The following is a 23,459-nucleotide window of genomic DNA, read 5'->3' on the forward strand; positions in this document are numbered from 1 at the left end:
CAAAAAAAAAATAACTTCATTAAAGTTTAAAAAACATGACCGATAGCAGTTCAGCCTCTGCCAGCAGAGCTCCCCCTTCAGTGCTCTGACTGGAACAGTCAATGTGTAAATGACATCAGATACTGATCATTAAAGACATGTCTCAAAATTACATTCACAAATGGATATGAAGCAATGGCACTTAAAGTATGTGGGCACCCTGGATGGAGTGTGCTGCATCATGTGGTGACGTCCTACAAGTAGCTGCGCCATTTTACAGATGTCCTGACTACTTCTCCATTCTGCAGACAGGCCAAAACCATTTTCCACATTTATATGCAGGGCCCGGGGTTGCAGCCCTTGTTTCACTATCTGAGGAGGCTGCTCCTTGACTTCAGATACACTTTTCCTCCACAGTGTTCATCTCTGGTCATCCAGTGCACAGGATGAGCAGATCAGAGGTCCTCCTCATGGGTCAGGAAATCCACCATGCCCAGGTCCAGGATGCACAAGATTGCCTTGGAAGGTTTCTCAGACTGCAACATGGTTGAATGTTTGGTCTTTTCCCATGCAATGTCTGACAATTAGCTGGCTTTCCCAACTGGCAGGCACTACAGGACACCGAATGGTTAACTGACACCAATTTCAAAATTGGGCTTCACCTAATGCCACCATCCATCAGCCTAATAAAAAATACAAGTTACTAAAGTAGTAAACAAACACCTACGATACCTATTCTATTATAACTTCCATCCTTAAAATAAAATTTGCACGGATTCATATTCAAAAGCAATTTATTTGTAACCCTTACTATTTTTCATTTGTGCTCATTCTTACTGATTATGTACTGTGATAGACTTGTACTTCTTGAAGCTAATAATTACTTATGCAATGCAAATCTAAGCCTTTCAATATATCCCAGTGTCTTATGAGCATTTAATCTCAATTAGATTTTCTTACTACAGAGGTGCATATGATGGAGGACTTGGTCTTGTATCTTAAGCAGGATGAAGATTTTTTAACAAATGTCCTAATTTATTCTGGGTCAATACACAACCTCCCATGACTGTTTAACATCTTCATATATGTCCCTATGACCCTCATAAATCATTTGTGGCATTTATCTACGTATGTTTTTTGGAATTACAATTAAAGAGGCTGAGGGAGGATGTCTCGGGGAAACGCTTGGGTGGGCCTTGTCGTTAGAAAGTTTCAAGTTGATTCCAACAACTTCAAGTACTTTCCAAAGTCTGTCCTCGTGTTCCTCTTTGGATGAACTCTGCATTATTATGATGTCAGTCGTCAATGTGTCAATGTGGTCATGTGTCATAGGGATGGTTTTATGATACTGCTTCAGGAGCTGAAGCAACAACAAAGAGAAACTTGAACTTTCCTTAGGAATATTAAATGCACTTAAACTGGCATTTCCTTCATCTTGTTTCAGTTACCAAAACTTGCAGATGCATCAAACTTGCTAGAATATTATGAGTTAGCAAACGGTGTCATAATTTCATCAAATTGGAAGCTTAAAATGTTCCCTTTTAATAATCCTGTTTGTTTGAGATACCAGTAATTTAACATTTTTTTAAAAATCATTAATTACTAATCAATTCACTCATTCTGTTGATTGATTTAATTTATTTATAACTTCCAATCCTCCATTCTTTCAAGTGTCATTTTAAAATTTTCCCTGCAGTGCAATTGGTGGTTTTCTGCATGAATGCATCACTGGGGTAACTTGCTCATTACATCAGTGGCAAACAATCCGAAGCTTGAAATAGATCTTTGTATTCCTGTAGGCCTGCGCCAGAATCATTTCCCTTCTGAGCTTTGAGAGAGTATGCTTTTCACAAAAAAGAAAAAGACTTGCAGTTATATAGCGCCATTCACGACCACCGGGCGTCCCAAAGCACTTTACAGCCAACAAAGTGCTTCTTGAAGTGGAGTCACTGTTGGAATGTAGGAAATGTGGCAGCCAATGTGCGCACAACAAGCTCCCACAAACAGCAATGTGATAATGACTAGATAATCTGGTTTTTTTTTGGGTTTTTTTTAGTGATGTTGATTGAGGGACAAATATTGGTCAGAGAACCCCCCTGCTCCTCTTCAGAATAGTGCCATGGGATCTTTTACGTCCACCTTAGAGAGCAGACAGGACTTCGGTTTAACATCTCATCTGAAAGACGGCACCTCCAACAGTGCAGCGCTCCCTCGGTGCTGCACTGGAGTGTCAGCCTAGCTTGTTTGTGCTCAAGTCTCTGGAGTGAGACTTGAACCCACAACCTTCTGACTCGGAGGCGAGGGTGCTACCCACTGAACCACTAGCTGACACTATGCGCTGTTAAGATCAAGTTTCTTACGGTGCATAAACCTAAATTTGGCTGTTCATCACATGGTGCAATTACCAATAATAACTGATATTTGGTTCCCTTATATGAAATGCTGGCAGCACATCTTCCTTTCACTGGTATGTCTCATCCCAAGTATCCCATCACTTTTATCTTGACTTACTGCAAATTGTTCTATGCTGTAATCTTGCTCAGCTGCGCTTCTCGACCCTGTTTAAATCATGACCGATTCTCTCACTAATACTAGCACCTAATCTCTGTTTTCCCAAAGGTTGGGAAGCTTTTTGGATTTGTGCTACATTCCACAGTCCACACAATGGTCTCATTCTCCTGTTCCTTTGACTTTGATGGATGGCCCATATGATCATTTCCTCATTTTATTATTGGCCATTGCCATGTTGGTTTAATATTTTTATACTGCAGTTTTTCGGCTAGATTCCTTCTTTCCACAAAGTTGAAATCATTATAAATGTCTTGTCTAATAACAAGGAGGAAAATGGTACTTTCATCTTTGTTCATCTGTTTCAATAGTTGCTAACCATTTATAGATCAAAGAAAAAACATGATAAATGGCCTGAATTTGTGATTGAAGGCTTCCCGTGGGTGGATGCCTCTGATCATCAAAAAATCTACGCATTTACCTGGTGGTCCGGGAGCTATGGAGACTTGCGATCCTGGGCCTCTCCTGGTAGAAATACGTAGAGGCCCACGTATCCCAGGGGTGCATGTGGTTCGCATGCCTCAACCCGGAACTTGCGCGGCCCCTACAGGCGCGTGCGCACCTTGTACGCACCCGTAGGGGTCGCAAAATACGGCCCATGGTTAAACAGTGGGCAGGCAAGGATAAATGCCGAGAAAATAGTTTCATTCAGAGACTAAATGGGATCAGAAGCTGCAAGAGCAAAATTCATGTCATTTATTGCTACCTGAACTCAAAAATTAGATCAGTAATTTAAAAAACGTATTCTGAAATCTATGTGGGCAGTTCATATTGTTTTCAGTTTAGTTGCTAACATTTAAACTATTATTTAAACCATTTTCAACTGTGCGCTAGATTTCCAAACACCTGAAGCCTCTGCGAAGGTCACAATTTCTCAATTTAATTCTTATTTTACTGCTCAAAGCCTTTCCCCCGCCAAATGTAGTGATTCATGGCTGTGTCCTTTGTCATTCAGCACCCACTCCGACACCAAGTAATGTTCTTATTTTGAACACTAATACAAAAGCAAAATACTGCGGATGCTAGAAATCTGAAATGAAAACAGAAAATGCTGGAAACACTCAGCAGGCTTGCGGACTGAACGGAGGTGTTCCGCAAAGCGGTCACCCAATTTGCGTTTGGTCTCCCCAGTGTAGAGGAAACCACATCGTGAGCAGCGAATACAGTATACTAAATAGCAAGAAGTACAAGAAAATCGCTGTTTCACCTGGAAGGGGTGTTTGGGGCCCTGGATGGCGGGAAGGGAGGAGGTAAAAGGGCAGGTGTTGCATCTCCTGCGCTTGCACGGGAAGGTGCCGGGCGAAGGGGAAAGGGTGTTGGGGGTGATTGAGGAGTGGACCAGGGTATCGCGGAGGGAGCGGTCCCTTCAGAATGCTGAAAGGGGAGGGGAGGGGAAGATGTGTTTGGTGGTGGGATCACGCTGGAGGTGGTGGAAATGGCAGAGCATGATCCATTGAATGTGGAGGCTGGTGGGGTGAAAGGTGAGGACAAGGGGAACTCTATCGTGGTTCTGGGAGGGAGAGGAAGGGGTGAGAGCAGAAGTGTGGGAAATGGAACGGATACATTCAAGGGCTATGTCAACCACGGCCTCTTACACTGTTCCAACGAAGCTCAAAATAAGCTCGTGGAACAGCACCTCATCTTTCGATTAGGCACTTTACAGCCTTCTGGGCTCAACATCGAGTTCAACAATTTCAGACTATAAATTGGCCCCTCTTTTATTCTTTTCCTTTTATTTCCCTCACATGGCAGCTGTCAATCATTCTGCAATTGCCATTTACACCTCATCTAGAGCCATCTTTTGTTTCTTAACTTGTCCCATTACCATCTCCTTTTGCCTTGCACCATCATCCCTTTTGTCTTTTAATCTCTCCTGCCCTCCACCCTATCACAGACTTTTGTTCTCCCCTCCCCCCCTTTCCCTGCCCCTACACTTGCTTAAAAATCTGTTACATCTCTACCTTTTTCCAGTTCTGACGCAGGGTCATCGACCTGAAACGACTCTGGTTCTCTCTCTACAGATGCTGTCTGACCTGCTGAGTGTTTCCAGCATTTTCTGTTTTTATTTCTTATTTTGAATTTGTTTCAGGGTTTTGTAATTCAAGGTTGAATGTAAAGTAATAACTTCTATTCAGATTTAAAAACAATGTTACATGCAGTTCAACCTCTGCTAACACAGCTCCTTCCTCAATGCTCTGGCAAGGGAAGCCTGCTGTAAGCCAGTTACTAATTGTTACAAGATCACATGAGGAAGGCCACTCACCCCACCTTAACTCACCCCACCAGAAGGACTGTACACTTTCCTCTATTGCAACATCTAATCGTTTCTTAAATGATACCGACTCCATATGAAAGTCCATTCTCTGCGTTGATCACTCTTTGCACTTACTAATATAATCTTAAATGTACCTATTACTAGTCTGAATTGTGATCCCGTGTCATACTCACAATTTAAAGTAGCATTACATTCCATAACCTTAATTCTTAAGACGTTTCCTTTCCAGACTGAAAAGACCAAGGGTATATTGTCTTAACTGCCTCAGCGTTGAACATCTCCCAGGTGGAGTGCAGAAAAGAAAAACTGATGAGAAGGCTTGCACGCCTCCTACAAAACCCGCCAGATTTTCCTTCCATTAAAGTGAACCCGACGGATTCTATAAAAGGAGTTTTTCCCTTTCTGCAGCACATGGCCCAGGAGATGCTTAACGCCCAGGCAAAACAAGACAAACAGCTTCCCCCAAGCTTCTCCAAGTTTTTCCTCGTAATTCCGATCCCAGACACTAGGGATCAGCCATGTGGCTCCTTGAACTGCCTCCAGTGCTTGAATAAGAACATAAGAAGGAGCAGGAGTAGGCCATACGGCCCCTCGGGCCTGCTCCGCCATTCAATAGGATCGTAGCTGATCCGAACCTAGACTCACGTCCACTTCCCTGCCCGCTCCCCGTAACCCCTAATTCCCTTATCAGCTAGGAAACTGTCTATCTCCGTTTTAAATTTATTTAATGTCGCAGCTTCCACAGCTCTCTGAGGTAGTAAATTCCATAGATTTACTACCCTCTGAGTGAAGAAGTTTCTCCTCATCTCAGTTTTGAAAGGGCAGCCCCTTATTCCAAGATTATGCCCCCTAGTTCTAGTCTCACCCATCAGTGGAAACATCCTCCCCGCATCCAGCCGATCAATCCCCCTCACAATCTTATATGTTTCGATAAGATCGCCTCTCATTCTTCTGAATTCCAATGAGTAGAGGCCCAACCTACTCAACCTTTCCTCATAAGTCAACCCCCTCATCTCTGGAATCAACCGAGTGAACCTTCTCTGAACTGCCTCGAGAGCAAGTATATCTTTTCTTAAATATGGAAACCAAAACTGTACGCAGTATTCCAGGTGTGGCCTCACCAGTACCCTGTATAACTGAAGCAAGACTTCCCTGCTTTTATACTCCATCCCCCTTGAAATAAAAGCCAAGATTCCATTGGCCTTCCTGATCACCTGCTGTACCTGCATACAAACCTTGTGTTTCATGCACCAGGACCCCCAGATCCCTTTGTACTGTAGCACTTTGCAGTTTCTCTCCATTTAGATAATAACTTGCTCTTTGATTTTTTCTGCCAAAGTGCATAACCTCACACTTTCCAACATTATATTCCATCTGCCAAATTTCTGCCCACTCACTTAGCCTGTCTATGTCCTTTTGCAGGTTTTTTTTATGTCCTCCTCACTCACTGCTTTCCCTCCCATCTTTGTATCGTTGGCAAACTTGGATATGTTGCACTTGGTCCCCTCCTCCAAATCGTTTACAATCTATATTAAGAGTTGGGGTCCCAGCACTGACCCCTGCGGAACACCACTAGTTACTGATTGCCAACCCGAGAATGAACCATTTATCCCAACTCTCTGCTTTCTGTTAGATCGCCAATCTTCCACCCATGCCAGTATATTACCCCCAATCCCGTGATTTTTTATCTTGTGCAGTAATCTTTTGTGTGGCACCTTGTCAAATGCCTTTTGGAAGTCCAAATACACCACATCCACTGGTTCCCCTTTATCCACCCTGTTTGCTACGTCCTCAAAGAATTTGAGCAAATTTGTCAAATATGACTTCCACTTCATAAAACCATGCTGACTCTCTCCGATTAAATTATGCTTATCCAAATGTCCTGTTACTGTCAAATGTTACTGCTTCCTTAATAATGGACTCCAACATTTTACCAACCACAGATGTTAGGCTAAATATTTGTTCAGTGTTTTTGCCATCTCCATGTTCCCCACTACTAATTTCCCGGTCTCGTCCTCTAAGGGACCAACATTCGCTTTAGCCACCCTTTTTCTTTTTATATAACTGTAGAAACTTTTGCTATCTGTTTTTATATTTTTTGCTAGTTTACTTTCATAATCTATCTTCCCTTTCTTAATTAATCTTTTAGTTATTCTTTGCTGGCTTTTAAATGCTTCCCAATCTTCTATCCTCCCACTAGATTTGGCTACTTTATATGCCCTTGTTTTCAGTCGGATACTATCCTTTATTACTTTACTTAGCCATGGATGGCTGTCTTTTCTTTTACGCCCCTTTTTCCTCAGTGGAATATATTTTTCTTGAAAGTTGTGAAATATCTCCTTGAATGTACACCACTGCTCATGTACCGTCTTGCACCTTAATCTATTTTCCCAGTCCACTTTAATCAACTCTGCTCTCATACCTTCATAGTCTCCTTTATTTAAGCTTAGTACGCTGGTTTGAGATCCAACTCTCACCCTCCAACTGAATTTGGAATTCAACCATGTTATGGTCACTCATTCCAAGGGGATCCTTTACTAGGACATTTTTTATTAATCCTGTCTCATTACACAGGACCAGATCTAAGATTGCCTACCCCCTGGTTGGTTCAGCAACATGCTGCTCAAGGAACCCGTCCCTAATGCACTCTACGAACTCTTCCTCAAGGCTGCCCTGCCCAATTTGATTTGTCCAGTCAATATGAAAGTTAAAATCTCCCATGATTATAGCTGTTCCCTTATTACAAGCCCCAACTATTTCCTGATTTATACTCCGACCAATAGAGTTGCAACTGTTAGGAGGCCTATAGACTACGCCCACTAGTGACTTTTTCCCCTTATTATTCCTTATCTCCACCCAAACTGTTTCACTATCCTGATCCTTTTTTGTCTCAGCCACTAGAGCCAGACACACGACTCAAGGGGCAATCTGACCCGAGCACTGCACAGTTGGATCACGACCTTCTCGGACTTATACCCTACTGCTTTAGCTATGTAGTTCAACATTCATTGGCTTTGTTGATTGCTCAACATGTCCAACCAATAGAGAGCAATGAGTCTACTAGGACTCCTAGGGCTCTTTCAACTTCCTCCTTAGCTATTTCAATACCATTCATGGAGTACATACATCACTCATTTTTCCTTCACTTGTGCAGCACTTGTCCACATTACATTTCGCCCGTCATTTTTCTGCCAACACACACATTTTGGCCAATCATTCTGTAATTTCGAAGCTCCCTCTATCGATTCCACTGCTCCTCCTAGTTTGGCATCATCCGAGAATTTGACTATTCCGTTTCTGAATCCAAGGCATTTGTATAAATTAAAAACAGTAATGATCCTAAGACTGAGCCCTGTAGCACCTCACGCAGTACTCCTCCCCACCCCAACATAACTACTGAATTACATCAGAAACTTAATTTAAGGAAATAAGTCAATGCTCAAACTGATGTGGTGGAACATAGCAGCATCGGTACATTCTCATACTGTATCACACAATCACGTGACAGCACAGAAACAGGCCATTTGGCACACTAATTCTACACTTGTGTTCTTTGCCACAAACCACTTAGTCGAATCCCACACTTCTGTTTCCTGCCCTTAATATTCCTCTTTTTCAAGCAACTATTTAATTCCCTTTTAAAAGAATCAATGGTCTCTCAGCAGTTTGTGCTGGAGAATTACACAACTGCCTTCTGTATACAGATTTTTCCCCCCCCCCTCAAACAGCTTTAGTTTGTTTTGTGATTATCTAAGATGTGCGCCCTCTTGTTAGCACCTCGCTGACCAATGGAAACAATCTATTGTTATTTATCATTGCAAACAAGATGCAGGCTGCTCAGATTAAAGATATATCAGGATTGGAAAGGTCAAATTTTCTTTGAAGTATTTAAGACATCAAAGTTAATGTAGGAAGAGGTAGCAGTTGACAGCACCCTCATTTTCTACTGATGTGCATGGCCAAGTCTGAGGATAATGTCCACATGCATACTTGAGAGTGAAGATACACTAAAAGGCTCGAAATCACAGAAGACTTTGGAGGGGCATTCTCTGTTCACTAGATTGGAACTATTTTTTAAGCCTAAACTCTGGTCCTCTTTGTGGTTCGTTACAGTTGTTAAAAAACAGGTAAAAAAATGGGGTATTTTCCTTTTTTGGGGAGTCTAGGGCAAGGGGACATAACCTTGAAATCAAAGCCAGGCCATTTAGGAGAGAAGTTGGGAAACACTTCCACGCACAAAAGGTGATAGAAGTGTGGAACACTCTCCCACAAAAAGCAGTAGATGCCAGCTCAATTAATATTAAATCGGAGATCAATAGATTTTTTGCTAGCCAAGGGTATTAAGGGGTATGGAGCCAAGGCAGGTGGATGGAGTTAGGATACAGATCAGCCATGATCTCATTGAATGGCGGAACAGGCTCGAGGGGCTCAATGGCCTAACTCCTGTTGCTATGTTCTTTACAGGTCTTCTGCCATTTCCAACTCCTGCTTGATTGGATAGGGCCCAAAATTGTACTGTGTTATTTAAAGAGGATGTGCGTGTGCGATGATGCAAATACTTTACAATTATGTATTTTATGTCAAATACCCTTCACCGCCCTCGAGCTCTCCCTGCAACATTTCCTCTGGTCCCAGCAAGCCAGCTCCTTAATTGTGAAGGCAGATCCCTTCATGAAAAGCAGCTGCAAATGTTATACTGAACACGCATCAGCAGGCTGCAGTTTAAAGTGAACTGCAGGCACCCTATTTAAACTAGGTGAGATAGAACACGCCATCACTTTCCAGCGCTGCGTGTCCAGTAGTGATTGTGTAGAGTCATAGATAGAGTCATAGGTTTATACAGCACAGAAAGAGGCCCTTCGGCCCATCGTGTCTGTGCCGCCCATCAAGCCCTGTCTACTCTAATCCCATTTTCCAGCACTTGGTCAAAGCCTTGTATGCTATAGCATTTCAAGTGCTCATCCAAATGCTGTTGTGAGGGTTCCTGCCTCTACCACCCTTTCAGGCAGCAAGTTCCAGATTCCAACCACCCTCTGGGTGAAAAAGTTTTTCCTCAAATCCCCTCTAAACCTCCTGCCCCTTACCTTGAAACTATGCCCCCTGGTTATTGACCCCTCTACTAAAGGGGAAGTTCCTTTCTATCTACCCTATCTGTGCCCCTCATAATTTTGTACATCTCTGAATCTGTAAATAAATCAATTTGACACTGGCGTTTTTTTACAAGCAACCAGCAAGTGAATCGTAGGCCTCAGAACTATGCAATCGGAGGTTTTTAAAAAAGAAAAGCAAAAAATAAACAGGAGATTCTGCACAGAAAACCACAGCTGGCAGTTTGTATATCCCAGCAGAACTGTGACCTCAATCGAAGCGCAGCTTGTGTAGAGAATTGTTTTTTTTTTTGTTTTTTTAAAGTCACACTATTATAGACGACTACTCAAATAGAAACTAACTTAGCTCAGTATTCAGGTTCTGGTTATTGGTCATGCACATAACAGGAGGTCTCAACTGTACTGAGGTCAGGGAGGAAGAAATGATCAAGAGTGTCCACCGACACAGGCGGAGGAACATCATTGCTGTTCAGCACCAAACAGCGCATCTCAAGGGTTTGGAAATATTACATACACAAATCTCCAAGTTGGGCTCCTAGATGTCACAACCACTGAGGAATCTCGTCTGATTTAAAGTTCAACATTCCCAGGAATGGTACATTGGGGCATGCTGATGCCAAAGGGCTGGAGGTTTTGGGGGTAGGGTGGGATCACCTAGCTGTGCAGGGCCATTGTTAATAACCCGGGATTGCGCAATTTTAATGCCGTAGTTTTTTATGAAGCTTAAAAATAGATACATTACAGGCAACCACTGCTGAGAGAGACTGAAAGAGAGGGAGCTACACTCTCTACAAGTCAAAACAAAATGCAGAACAGGGCCAGTAATGGCCTCGCCGGCACAGTGTTCATTTTACTCAGCATATCAACAGTAAGGAGAAATAAAGCTTCAGTTACACAGGCCACCACAGTTCAGCTGCACTGGTTACCAGACACACCACTTGACACTGTGGTTAACAGGTCAACTTAACGGAAGAAGCTGCAATTGGAAACTCATGCACTAGAGGGTGCTCTTGTTGCAGAACGACCTCAACATGATGCAGCCAGCTCCTTGCCATGATCATCCGAACATTGGTCACCATTCGATGTACCAGCCCTCCTGGCAATGTCAGGAAGCTATGTTGGTTCCTGGAACCTCCTAAAAACATCACGAGATGGCATTAAATTGTGATGGCAACTGCTGCAGTGATATTTTGGGCGTCAAGGAGCTGCATTAGGCTTTTGTATGGTCTTTGTTGCCTGATTACCCATGGTTCTACCCTATGTAAATTTGCCGTCATCCAAAACTCGGCTGCCCATGTCCTAACTCGCACCGAGTCCCGTTCATCCATTGCCCCTGTGCTCGCTGACCTACATTGGCTCCCGGTTAAGCAATGCCTCGATTTTAAAATTCTCATCCTTGTTTTCAATTCCCTCCATAGCCTCGCCCCTCCCTATCTCTGTAAACTCCTCCAGCCCCACAACCATTCCTCACCCCCGAGGTATCTGCACTCCAATTCTGCTCTCTTCAGCATCCCTGATTTTAATCGCTCAGTCTTTGGTGGCCGTGACTTCTGCTGCTAAGGCCCCAAGCTCTGGAATTCCCTGCCTAAACCTCTCCGCCTCTCTACCTCACTTTCCTCATTCAAGACGCTCTTTGACCAAGCTTTTGGTCATCTGCCCTAATTTCTCCTTATGTGGCTCGGTGTCAAATTTCTTTGTTTGATAATCGCTCCTGTGAAGCACCTTGGGACGTTTTACTATGTTAAAGGCGCTATACAAATACAAGTTGTTGTTGTTGGTTCTGCCCAATCGGGTTTCTCTAGCCTAGCTATTGTGCATGGTTAAAGTTTGCGGCAAAACAACCAGCTCACGAGTAAGTCTGCTGCATCCGGATAACCTGGCACAACGCTTCACAGAGACAGACTGAGTGGCTGGCGTGGAGAAGAAAAGGAGAAGTAATTTGGGGCCATTGGAAGGGGGGGGGGGGGGGGGGGAAGAGAAAACTCTGAAGAATCAGTGTTTGTTTTTTGTAGCTGGTTTAATTAGGTTTCCTCCATTCAATGGCATTACTATCGCTGAATCCGCCACTATCAACATCCTGGGGTTACCATTGATCAGAAACTGAACTGGACCAGTCATATAAATACTGTGGCTACAAGAGCAGGCCAGAGGCTGGGAATTCTGCGGCAAGTGTCTCACCTCCTGACTCCCCAAAGCCTTTCCACCATCTACAAGGCACAAGTCAGGAGTGTGATGGAATACTCTCCACTTGCCTGGATGAGTGCAGCTCCAACAACACTCAAGAAGCTCGACACCATCCAGGATAAAGCAGCCCGCTTGATTGGCACCCCGTCCATCCACCTTCAACATTCACTCCCTCCACCACCGGCGCACTGTGGCTGCAGTGTGTACCATCTACAAGATGCGCTGCAGCAACTCGCCAAAGCTCCTTCAACAGCACCTTCCAAACCCGTGACCTCTACCACTTAGAAAGACAAGGGCAGCAGACGCATGGGAACATCACCACCTACAAGTTCCCCTCCAAGCCACACACCATCATAACTTGGACCTGTATCGCCGTTCCTTCACTGTCGCTGGGCCAAAATCCTGGAACTCCCTTCCTAACAGCATTGTGGGTGTACCTACACCATATGGACTGTGGCGGCTCACCACCATCTTCTCAAGGGCAATTAGGGATGGGCACTAAATGCAGGCCTAGCCAGCCAGCGACGGCCACATCCCATCAATGAATAAAAAAAAAGTCTCCCTATACCAAAGGCAGGCACCACAGCATGCACGTTTCAGATACGCAACGGAGAAATTGAGCCTACTAATCCGTGTTCAGAAGGGGTACGGTAGCGTAGAGGTTATATTAACTTGAGGTCATCCAAAACTCTGCTGCCCGTTTCCTAAATTGCACCAAGTCCCGTTCACCCATCACCCCTGTGCTCGCTGACCTCCATCGGCTCCTGGTTAAGCAGCGCTTCGATTTCAAAATTCTCATCCTTGTTTTCAAATCCCTCCAAACCTCATCCCTCCCTATCTCTGTAATCTCCTCCAGCCCCACAACCAGCCCCCTCCCCCACACATCTGCGCTCCTCTAATTCTGCCCGCTTGAGCATCCCTGATTATAATCGCTCCACCATTGGTGGCCGTGCCTTCTATTGCCTGGGCCCTAAGCTCTGGAATTCCCTGCCTAAACCTCTCCGCCTCTCTTTCCTCCTTTAAGGCGCTCCTTAAAACTGATCTCTTTGGTCATCTGCCCTAATTTCTCCTTATGTGGCTCGGTGTCAAATTTTTTGTCTTATAATATTCATGTGAAGTGCCTTAGGACGTTTTACTACATTAAAGGCGCTATATAAATACAAGTGGTGGTTGTTGTAGAATTGCCCTCCCGAGAAGCTGACAGGATTTAGTCCGTACTGATGATGACGGGTGGGAATATTAGAGAATTTGTCCCTTCCCGGTTAAAAAAAACACACACACACGACTGACATTTAGTCAAACTCAGTTTGGAGTAAAAAATGAACGGGCACCAACTGCAATCTGATGAAGATTCGGAAAGTACAACAGATTGCTCATCTTGCAGTGACTTTCTACTCTTGCTTTCCCTGTGCTGTTATCTCAATGAGAGTATACACATTTAACAGACAAGCTTTTTGAAATGCAGCTCCAGAAACTGCGAGGTGGCATGGAAACGTCGCTCAGAATGACGACCCCCCCCCCCCCCCGCCCCGCCACCATTCCCTCTCCCAGAGATTGTAAACTCACTTTGCGAATTCACCGGCATAAACCTCCATTTCCCCAGTGTGCGCGGCAGTGCGCATGTCCTGTCCCTGCACTTCACCTTTGTGTAACTTCATCATATAATCCCAGTGAGTGTACGTGCAACATAATCACTGATCCTTTTCATTTCTGAGCTCAGATTAAACAACCAAAATCTACTTCGGAAATAATATTGAAAAGTAATTAGGATCTGGCCTCTGGGCCGTAGACAAACGGTTCTACAAACACACGGCAGCAGGACAAAATGGACAATCAGCTGCTCCAAAAACGCAATTTAGGTTTCCATTCACTCCGAGGCCAGGCTGATCGGAAATGGTGATTAAACTAGACAATAGAAAATGAACCCTGATCCTCTGGATGAGTCTAAAGAACTATAGAAGCATACAGCACAGAAGGAGACCATTCGGCCCATTGTGCCAGCGCCGACTTTTTGCAAGAGCACTCCAATTAGTCCCACTCCCCTGCTCTTTTCCCATTGCCCTGTAAATATTTCCTTTGCAAGTATATATCCAATTCCCTTTTGAAAGGTACTACTGAATTCGCTTACCAGATTGGAACTCAGGTTGCAAGCTGGATCCGAGCCAGTCTCGAGGTTCAACATGGAGAACGTGCTCTGTTGATTTACAGATTATCTACATTCCAAACCTTAGATTAATCGTTACAGCCCCGTGTTTGTGTGGGAGTTGTGCTCAGATCTCAGACTGCAGCACACTCATGCCTGGGACTGACCTGAAGCATATTGTGTGTGGGCTCATCGCAGACTCAAGGAATTTAAAAAAATAATAATAATTTGAGGCTAGATTACTTCAGGGAATCCCTTTCAGCTGAGCTCAAATAGATAACATTTCTAATAAGTTGCAATAACTCGGTGAATGCGCATCATCAATAACTTTAAATTGTCAGACTGCCTGTCGACATCCAGTTCTGGATGAGCAGAAATTTTCTCCAATTAAATATTGGGAAGACCGAAGCCATTGTTTTCGGTCCCCGCCACAAACTCCGTTCCCTAGCCACTGACTCCATCCCTCTCCCTAACATCTGTCTGAGGCTGAACCACACTGTTCGCAACCTTGGTGTCATATTTGACCCCAAAATGAGCTACCGACCACATATCCGCACCATAACTAAAACCGCCTATTTCCACCTCCGTAACATCGCCCGTCTCCACCCTTGCCTCAGCTCATCCGCTGCTGAAACACTCATCCATGCCTTTGTTACCTCTAGACTTGACTATTCCAACGCACTCCTGGCTGGCCTCCCACGTTCTACCCTACGTAAACTTGGTCATCCAAAACTCGGCTGCCCGTGTCCCAACTTGCACCAAGTCCTGTTCACCCATCACCCCTGTGCTCGCTGACCTACTTTGGCTCCCGTTTAAGCAACGCCTCGATTTTGAAATTCTCATCCTTGTTTTCAAATCCCTCCATGGCCTCGCCCCTTCCTATCTCTAATCTCCCCCCCCGCCCCACCACCGAGATATCTGCGCTCCTCTAATTCTGCCCTCGAGCATCCCTGATTATAATCGCTCAACCATCAGTGGCCGTGCCTTCTGTTGTATAGGCCCTAAGCTCTGGAATTCCCTCCCTAAACCTCTCCTTCCTCCCTTAAGACGCTCCTTAAAACCTGCCACTTTGACCAAGCTTTTAGTCATCTGCCCTAATTTCTCCTTATGTGGCTCGGTGTCAAATTTTTGTCTTATAATACTCCTGTGAAGCACCTTGGGACGTTTTACTACATTAATGGCACTATATAAATACAAGTTGTTGTTGTTGTTGTTGTTTGCCTTGGGTTCCAACAGGCAGGATTGTCTATTTATATGCCACAGGTTCAGACTCTACCCATTTTAACCTAACAGGACAATTCATTACAAAACAAAACCTACCATTTTGTCTTTGTACCAGACCTTGGCTAGGCTTCATTTGGAATACGGACTCCAGTTTTGGTCCTCTCGCATGGTGGGGGGGATATAGAGCCTTTGAAAAGGGTGCAGAGGTGGGCCACTAGATTGATTCCTAGTTTATACACCTTAGCTATCCAGATAGGCTTAAAGAGCTGGGTCTCTATATGTTAAAGAAGCATAGACTCAGGCAATTTGATTGATGTTTACAAAATAATGCAGAGACTAGATTGTGTTTATGTAGACAAATGATTTAAACTGAATAGGTTAAGGACAACCAGGTATCATGTTTACAAGTTACGCAAGGGCAGAACTAGGTTGGACGTTAGGCAGTTCTTCTTTGCTCACAAAGCAGACCTGTGGAACAGGTTGCTGGCTTGTGCGATGAATGCTAATTTTCTGTATAGCTTCAAGAGAGACCTGTTTCTGACTGGAGTGGAGATCGTGTCATACAAGAGGTAGGTATCCTGTAATATAAGTCAGGGCCAATATAGTCTCCTGGACTAGTTTTAATCACCTAAAGGGGTTGGCGAGGAATTTTCCAGATATTTTTTCCTAATTAGCCTGGGTTTTTGTCTGTTTTCTTGCCTCTCCCAGGAGATTGCACAGCTCCGGATAGGTAGCATCATGCTGCACAAGGCATCACAACTATTTGGTAGCAAAATACTGCGGATGCTGGAAATCCGAAATAACAGAAAACACTGGAAAAACTCAGCAGGCCAAGCAACATCCGTGGAGAGAAACAGAGTTAACGTTTCAGGTCGAAACCCTTCTTCAGAACTGAGGAAAAAAAAGACAGGAAATGAAACAGATTAAAAGGCAGTTTGGGGGCTGGGAAATGGGGGAGGGGATGAAAGAAGAGACATTAAGAGATATTCAAGGTGAGACGAGATGGTACTAGGACAGGTAAAGAAACAAACAATGGCTCGAGATGAAGTGTGAAATGCGCTGGCAGAGTGAGAGAGACAGCTGCCATGTGGGAGAGAGAAAAAACTATATGGGATGGGCTAGATGGACCAGTTGGTCTTTTCCTGTCTGACATTTCCATATGTTCACATCCAACAAGGACAGGTGCGTTCAGGTCGGACGCCCGATTACACCCCGCCCAATATTACACTGCATGGACTTCAATGGAACGGGAAATCGAGCAGGATGTAAATTGGGCATGTGACCCAAAGACGCCGGTTCTCACGGGGCGCGTCAGGGAAAGTGCCCCGATTGGAACCTCTCTCAATCCCACTGATATTCCACTACATTAGGGAGAAATTAAGTTGAGGCATGGCAAAAATCAAGAGCCATCAAGGCAGTCTTGGAGGGAATATTTTCAGCACCTATAGCCAGAAGAAAAAGGAGTGATGAATCTCTGTGGGGAAGTCTTTAGGAACACGGCAAGAGAAGGCCAACACATCAGACTTAATCTGTGTGTGTACATAGAAGAGCATCCTGGACGGGAAGTTCCAACATCGCTGTATATTCTAAATGTGGTTAATTACTTTACTGTTACTTTACACACAATGATACATAGAGAAAGATGATGTCAGTGAGTCAATAATTATACTCGGAAAGCAACCCACCCCCTCTATGCCCAAGTTGAGGGATGTTGCAGATAATGTGGTGTTGAGCCGCTCAAACCAACAAAGTGCCAAATTTGATCTGTGCAGAGTTAGATGATCCTATTTAAGTTGACCGTGAACAAGTGTCCTCAGGCTCCTTGCCCTTGCCCACCATGAGCAACTCCTCCTGGAAATACAAGTGTGTAGACCTTAGGTGAGGACAGGGTCAGGCTCTTTTGTGACAGCCTTCATGATCAAGTAAGCCTGCTGACACTGTCCAGGTTCATACAATCAAGACCAACCACTTGGGAGAGTTACTGGAGGGCCACCATCACCAATGAAATTGTACCCTACTGACCCCCTCGAGAAGAGGAGGGGAGCAGCAAGGAGAGAAACAACAGAGGAGGAAAACGTGGAATGTGAAGCATTAGAGCAACAAAGCATTAGAGGCAGAGCTGGTCGAGCCTTATTTGCATTAGATGTTAACAGGGTGTTTGTTCTCGTTTTGTAATCTAATGAGCTGCAGAACATCCTGCTGCTGTTGTACTGCAAGACATTTCCCCAGTGGCTTACACGCCACTGCTCGAATCAGATTGGACACTGCCATCACACTGGTCTGGAATTGCTGCAGTTTTAGCAGCAGACCAGCCTGGCAGCAATCACATCGTATCCCTCCTTTCACCAGTGGAAAACAAACATGGCGACAGACGTCATCACATGCTCACCCAATTTTCCCCACACCTAATAGAAAGATCACATTTCAAATGTAAAATTATGCCAGTGAGATCAGCAAAATTTTGGTTTCGAACTTTGTCATTGTTTATTTATCTTATATATTCTGAGTGGTTGGAGGGCATTTGAATCTTTTATTTACATGCATTCATGCGAAAGTACACAAGAACAGCCGAGAAAGGATGAACCTAGAGGAGGAAATCCTGAAAGGATTGTACAGCCAGTCGAGTGAGGAAGGGAGGACTGGCAGTAAAGTCCTAAATTTGGAGAGGATACACAAACAGGAACTCTTTGGTAACAATAAGTAGCACTGCAGAGGTGCTTAGCAAAGTTAATATTTTCTTATGTTTTGGATGTTTAATTTCCACAATAAAAAAAAACACTCTAGCTTGATGCAACTCTGTTTAGTCCATCATGATAGCCAAGTGCTATTCTCTTTGAAAGGTATCACAAATATGTTTTATTAATTTTGCTACGAATTTTGTATTGCACACCCCGAACCATGCAAGAGTCATAGAAGGAATTATAAAACAAATCATCTAATATCCAGGACTTTTGGTTCGCTGAGTAAATATGTATTTCAACAGTTTGGTTATTTTATAATTGTTCTGATGAAGGGTCTATACCGGAACCATTAACAGAGGCTGGGATGGCTTGACAGCCAGAAGCATTCCTCAAATCAATGTCTTAATGAAAAAGAAAAATTGCATATTAGGTATATTTCCAGCAAAGAAAATGTTTTTTGTTTGTTTTGCATACAGACCCCAGCATCTGCAACATTTTACCCCCTGTGACCCCACTGCCACTGTCACCTCATTGTTCTTTGATGTAATGTTTTCCTGACTGACCTGTTTGGACACCATTCACACCTTTGATTGCTGTGATTATCTCTCTGCCGAGGTGTGATAAATGGCAGTTAGAAAGATTACCTGTAATCATCTGGCATTATTCTCTGACTATATAATCAGTGTCTATAGGCATCTCTCCACTTCACCTGACGAAGGAGCAGTGCTCCGAAAGCTTGTGATTTCAAATAAAACTGTTGGACTATAACCTGGTGTTGTGTGACTTCTTACATAGGTATATTGTGGCATCTGGGAACAAAGGAAGGGGGGCACATTTATTAAAGACATAATTACACTTCTAGAAAGGGATCTTTTTATTTGATAGCGGCGCTGGGGCACAGTCTATCTCAGCAGAGTTAAGAAACACTAAAGGCTCTGTTACCATGTTGGGGGCAGACTATCGACCACCGAATAGTGCAGAAGAAAGGAGATTTGTAGGCAATCTAGGAAGAGAACTTGCAGTGGCTCTAGGACTGTTCCCTCAATCAGTATGAGGAGGGGCGAATAAGGAAGGATGAGGGCGAGAGCTGGTTCTGGGTAACAAAGCAGAATAAAGGAGCTGAAGGTAGGAGAACATTTGGGAAATAGTGACCAGAAACCTAATTAAACTCACATTGAAAATAAAAGGAGTCATAAAGGTGCTGGATTGCAAATGAGCTAATTTCAGTGGTATGAAAGGGGAGCTAGCCCAGATTAATTGGTTGAAAAAAAAATGATCTGCAGTGGGAGTTATTTAAATGAGAGATGGATAAAGTGCAGGGTGAATATATATTGATTAGGAATAAGGGAGATATGTCAAATAGTGGGGGTCTGTTAATAGAGAGGTTCGAGCAAAAATTGTCTTCATTCACAGGATGTGGGCATCACTGGTAAGGCCAGCATTTATTGCCCATCACTAATTGCCCTCGAGAAGGTGGTGGTGAGCCGCCTTCTTGAACCACCGCAGTCTGTGTGGTGAAGATCCTCCCACAGTGCTGTTAGGTAGGAAGTTCCAGGATTTTGACCCAGCGACGATGAAGGAATGATGATATATTTCCAAGTCAGGATGGTGTGACTTGGGTGGTGCTCCCATGTGCCTGCTGCCCTTGTCCTTCTAGGTAGTAGAGGTCACGGATTTGGGGGAAAAAAGCTAGAATAATTCTAAAGTGTGGAGAGGAGCAAAAAAAGAGGTTAGGAAAGACTAAGAGGGAGCATGAAAGATTAGTGGCAGTTAACATAAAAGGAAATAGTAAGGGTTTCTTTCAATACACAAGTAAAAGAGTAATCAAAGAGAAATAGGATGACTTAGAGATGAAGGAGCCATCTTGTACTAGAGCATAAGAAAATGACAGAGATGCTTAATAAGAATTTTGCATCACTTTTTATGGTGCAAGATGAAAGCATGAGTGTAGAGGTACCCAAGGAGGATGCGGAAGAGCCACATAAATATTCCAAAAGACACCACGTTAAAAAATTTAACAGGACTAAAAATAGAAAATTCACCCGGCTCAGAATGTATGCATCGCAGAAGGAAGATGGGGGAGAGATTACAGAGGCACGAACCTTCATTTTCCAAAAACCTTTGTAAACAGGAATTGTGCTATAGGACTGAAGGGTGGCAAATATGACACCCTTGTTCAACAAGAGAGCAAAAGGATAAACCAGAAAATTATAGGACAATTAGGCCTAGAAATTGGGTATAGCCCCGCTTGAGGCGTTAGAATTGGCGCAGCGCAAAGTTTATAGCCAGACGCAACTTATCGCCACCTGGCGCGATATTGGGTTGCATCGCCCCTGAAGGTGATTGAGGCGCGAATTCAGGCATTACACGGGACTCCTAAGGCGCTAAACTTCCAGCGCAACCCAATATCAGAGCGGACGGGCGCAGCGCAGGTGCTCTCAATTACCGATGACCACGAGACTTCCAGGCGGCGGCCAGCTCTTAAAGGGGTGGGTCAGTCAGCTTCAGCATCCACACTCTTCGCCTTGCAGGCCTCAGAATCGGCGCAGGCCCTTCTCTGGCGCTAAAAACTTGGACCAGATGGAGAAGGTGAGACAGAGAGCAGAGCGCTTCACCAATGAGGCTCTGGAGCAATTGGTGGCCGCAGTGGAGCGCCGGCGAGATGTTCTCTACCCAGACAATGGCAGGAGGCCGAATCATAAGGACTACCGACGAGCTTGGAGGGATGTATGCCAGGGGGTCAACTCCAGCAGCATGGTGACCAGGAGCCCTGTCCAATGCAGAAAGAAATTCAACGACCTCACTCGGGTCGTGAGGGCGAGTGTTGTTTCTGCAAACTTCTGCATCCCTTCATTTGCACCTGACTTTATGGCTACAGGGTGGGCTGTGCCCCATTGGCCATCTGCCAGCAAGCACCCATGGCCCTTTCTGGGCACACACATGCACATTTGACTCAAGGCATCATGTAAGGGCTCTTGCACCATGGGGGGCATGAGATGATCACTCAGGGCATCATGTAACATAACTTCCCCTCCTTTCCCCAGCAATCCAAGCTGGCGAGGATTGGCAAAGACCAGCTTCACACCGGTGAAGGACCTCCACAAGTGGTCGCTCTCACGGATCTCGAGGATGTGCGGGTTAGGTTGATTGGCTATGATAAATTAATCCTTAGTGTTAGGGGGATTACATACGTGGGGTTAAGGGGATAGGGTGGGATATGTGTTGGTGTAGGGGTTACGGGGATCGGGTGGGATATGTGTCGGTGCAGGCTCAATGGGCCGAAATGGCCTCTATCTGCACTGTGGGGTTTCTGTGATTTCTGAGAGAGTCCACCAGATTCTTGGAGGATGTCTGAGTGGTCCTGTAACCACTGCAGCTGCCGACCCCATTGTCGACAGCGACGGTAAGGTTCTCACCTTTTACAACTGTCTCCTTCCACTTGTTCCCCCCGCCAGCATGCTTTCTCACTGTGGACCCAAGTCATAGCCTTGCCGCAATCTGGCATCCCTTGCTGCCAAGCTGTCCTTTTGCTAAAGCCACTCTTCACCTCCCTGCTTTCAGATGCTGCATCACCAGCTCGGGAGCCGGACCCTCAAGCTGCCAGTGCCAGTGCCTCCGAAGGCTCAATGAGAAAAGTACTGTCCAACAGAAGGTCAGCAACTCTCTCCAGCAACGATCAGAATGGCCAGCACAAATGGCTGCAGCTTTTATACTAGTGCTGTCCCCTTTAAATAGCGCCCCCCGAGTCCGAGAAGGGCCTGGGAACACTCCATCCAACTGTCACTAATAGCGCCAGGCGGAAAGGTTGCGGGCGCCACCGAATATCCGGTCCGGGGCGCCAAGAAGGCGTTGCACACTGAAATGGCGTCATGATTTGCCTGCGCCCGCGGGCGCGCGCAGAGAGTTAGCGCCGGCGCTAAAAGGATACTCAATATGGGAGGTGGCGCTATATTCACTGCGCCCGCCCGAAAATTGGGTAACGCCCCAATTCTCAGGCTCTTTAGATGCTAATCGCTGGCGCTGCCAACCGAATTTCTAGGCCGATGTCAATATTTAAGAATAGGTTAAATAGGTGGTTGAAGGAAAGGGAACTAATAGGATATGGGGAACAGGGCGATCTTATGGAATTCGGGCTATTGCTCATGTCGAGGATAAACACAAACATGGACTGGTTGGGCTGAATGGCCTGTTTCCATGTTGTAATTTCGATGCAACTCTATGCAGATGCAGTTCATTGCAGAGAAATGTGAAGTACTGTAGTACATTTTGGGGGAAACTACAGCATAAGGAGATTCGAGAGTGCAGAGAGTTAGATCGTTAAAACTGGGAGTACAATTTACAAAAAAAAGTCAAATGAGATTCTGGGTTTTAAGCAAAGGGCCATTAATATAAAATGTTGAATTGGTACAAGACGTTGCTTAGACTGCAGCTGGAATAAATTCTGGGCACCTCATTATAGGAAGGACATTAGCGCCACGGAAAAGCTTACTGCAATGATAACAGCAACGAGAGGTTATAATTATGGAGAAAGCTTCAAAAAATGTTTTATCCCTACTGGAAGAGTGTGTTACAGGGGAGGATCTAATCAAGGTTTTCAAAAGTATGAAACATTTTGAGGGGAATAATTATAGACTTGCCACCGATTGGCAAATTTCACAGCAAGGCAACACACAGTCAGCATCATAAGAATGAAGGGGCAGATTAGAAGAATCGTTTTTGCATTGGGTGATGAAAAGGTGGAATGCTTTCATACAAGTGGCTATTGAGGCAGAGACTATAACATCATTTAAAAAAGGGAACTGGATTTAAAAAGGAATAAAACATAAGAATTGGGAGCAGGAGTAGGCTATTTGGCCCCTCGAGCCTGCTCCGCCATTTAATAAGATCATGGCTGATCTGATCTTGGCCTCCACTCCACTTCCCTGCCCACTCCCCATAGCCCTAGACTCCCTTATCATTAAACTAGAGTGTAAATAGTTGAGGCCCCAGCACTGATCCCTGTGGCACCCTACTAATTACAATTTGCCAACCGGAAAATGACCCATTTATTCCGACTCGGTTTTCCATATAAATAAAGGTTCAGGGACAGGAGACTGGGCAATACAGCCCCCAGTTGAAAGGCTAGCACTAGCAAAGGCTTGATGGACCAAATGGCCTCCTTTTGTGCTCTCAATTCACACACACACAATTTATTTTTACGGTTTACCAAATGGAACGTCTGCAGTGTTGTCAACATTTGCAAATTTCCTAATGTTTGCAATTCATGTGAAATGTAGCGATTAAAAACAATTGACCTC

At 44.6% G+C, this 23,459-nt stretch overlaps 1 protein-coding gene across 2 annotated transcripts in view; it reads right to left on the reverse strand.

The window, feature by feature from the left end:
- The window catches only part of LOC147111207 (calcium/calmodulin-dependent protein kinase type 1-like), a 218,079-nt gene that overhangs the window by 68,076 nt on the left and 126,544 nt on the right, over nucleotides 1-23,459 (reverse strand). Inside the window, exon 1 of one of the 2 annotated variants that reach the window (XM_086001872.1) lies at nucleotides 13,681-13,807. The exons of the other annotated variant lie outside the window; for it this stretch is intronic. Coding sequence (XP_085857998.1) covers nucleotides 13,681-13,775 — 95 coding nt within the window. The 5' untranslated portion in view covers nucleotides 13,776-13,807. Of the gene's footprint in view, nucleotides 1-13,680; nucleotides 13,808-23,459 lie in introns of those variants that run through there. 2 annotated transcript variants of the gene reach the window in all.

The sequence above is a fragment of the Somniosus microcephalus genome, chromosome 11 (assembly GCF_052327205.1).
Source record: "Somniosus microcephalus isolate GS21.2 chromosome 11, FLI_Smic_1.0, whole genome shotgun sequence".
Taxonomy (NCBI): Eukaryota; Metazoa; Chordata; class Chondrichthyes; order Squaliformes; family Somniosidae; genus Somniosus; species Somniosus microcephalus.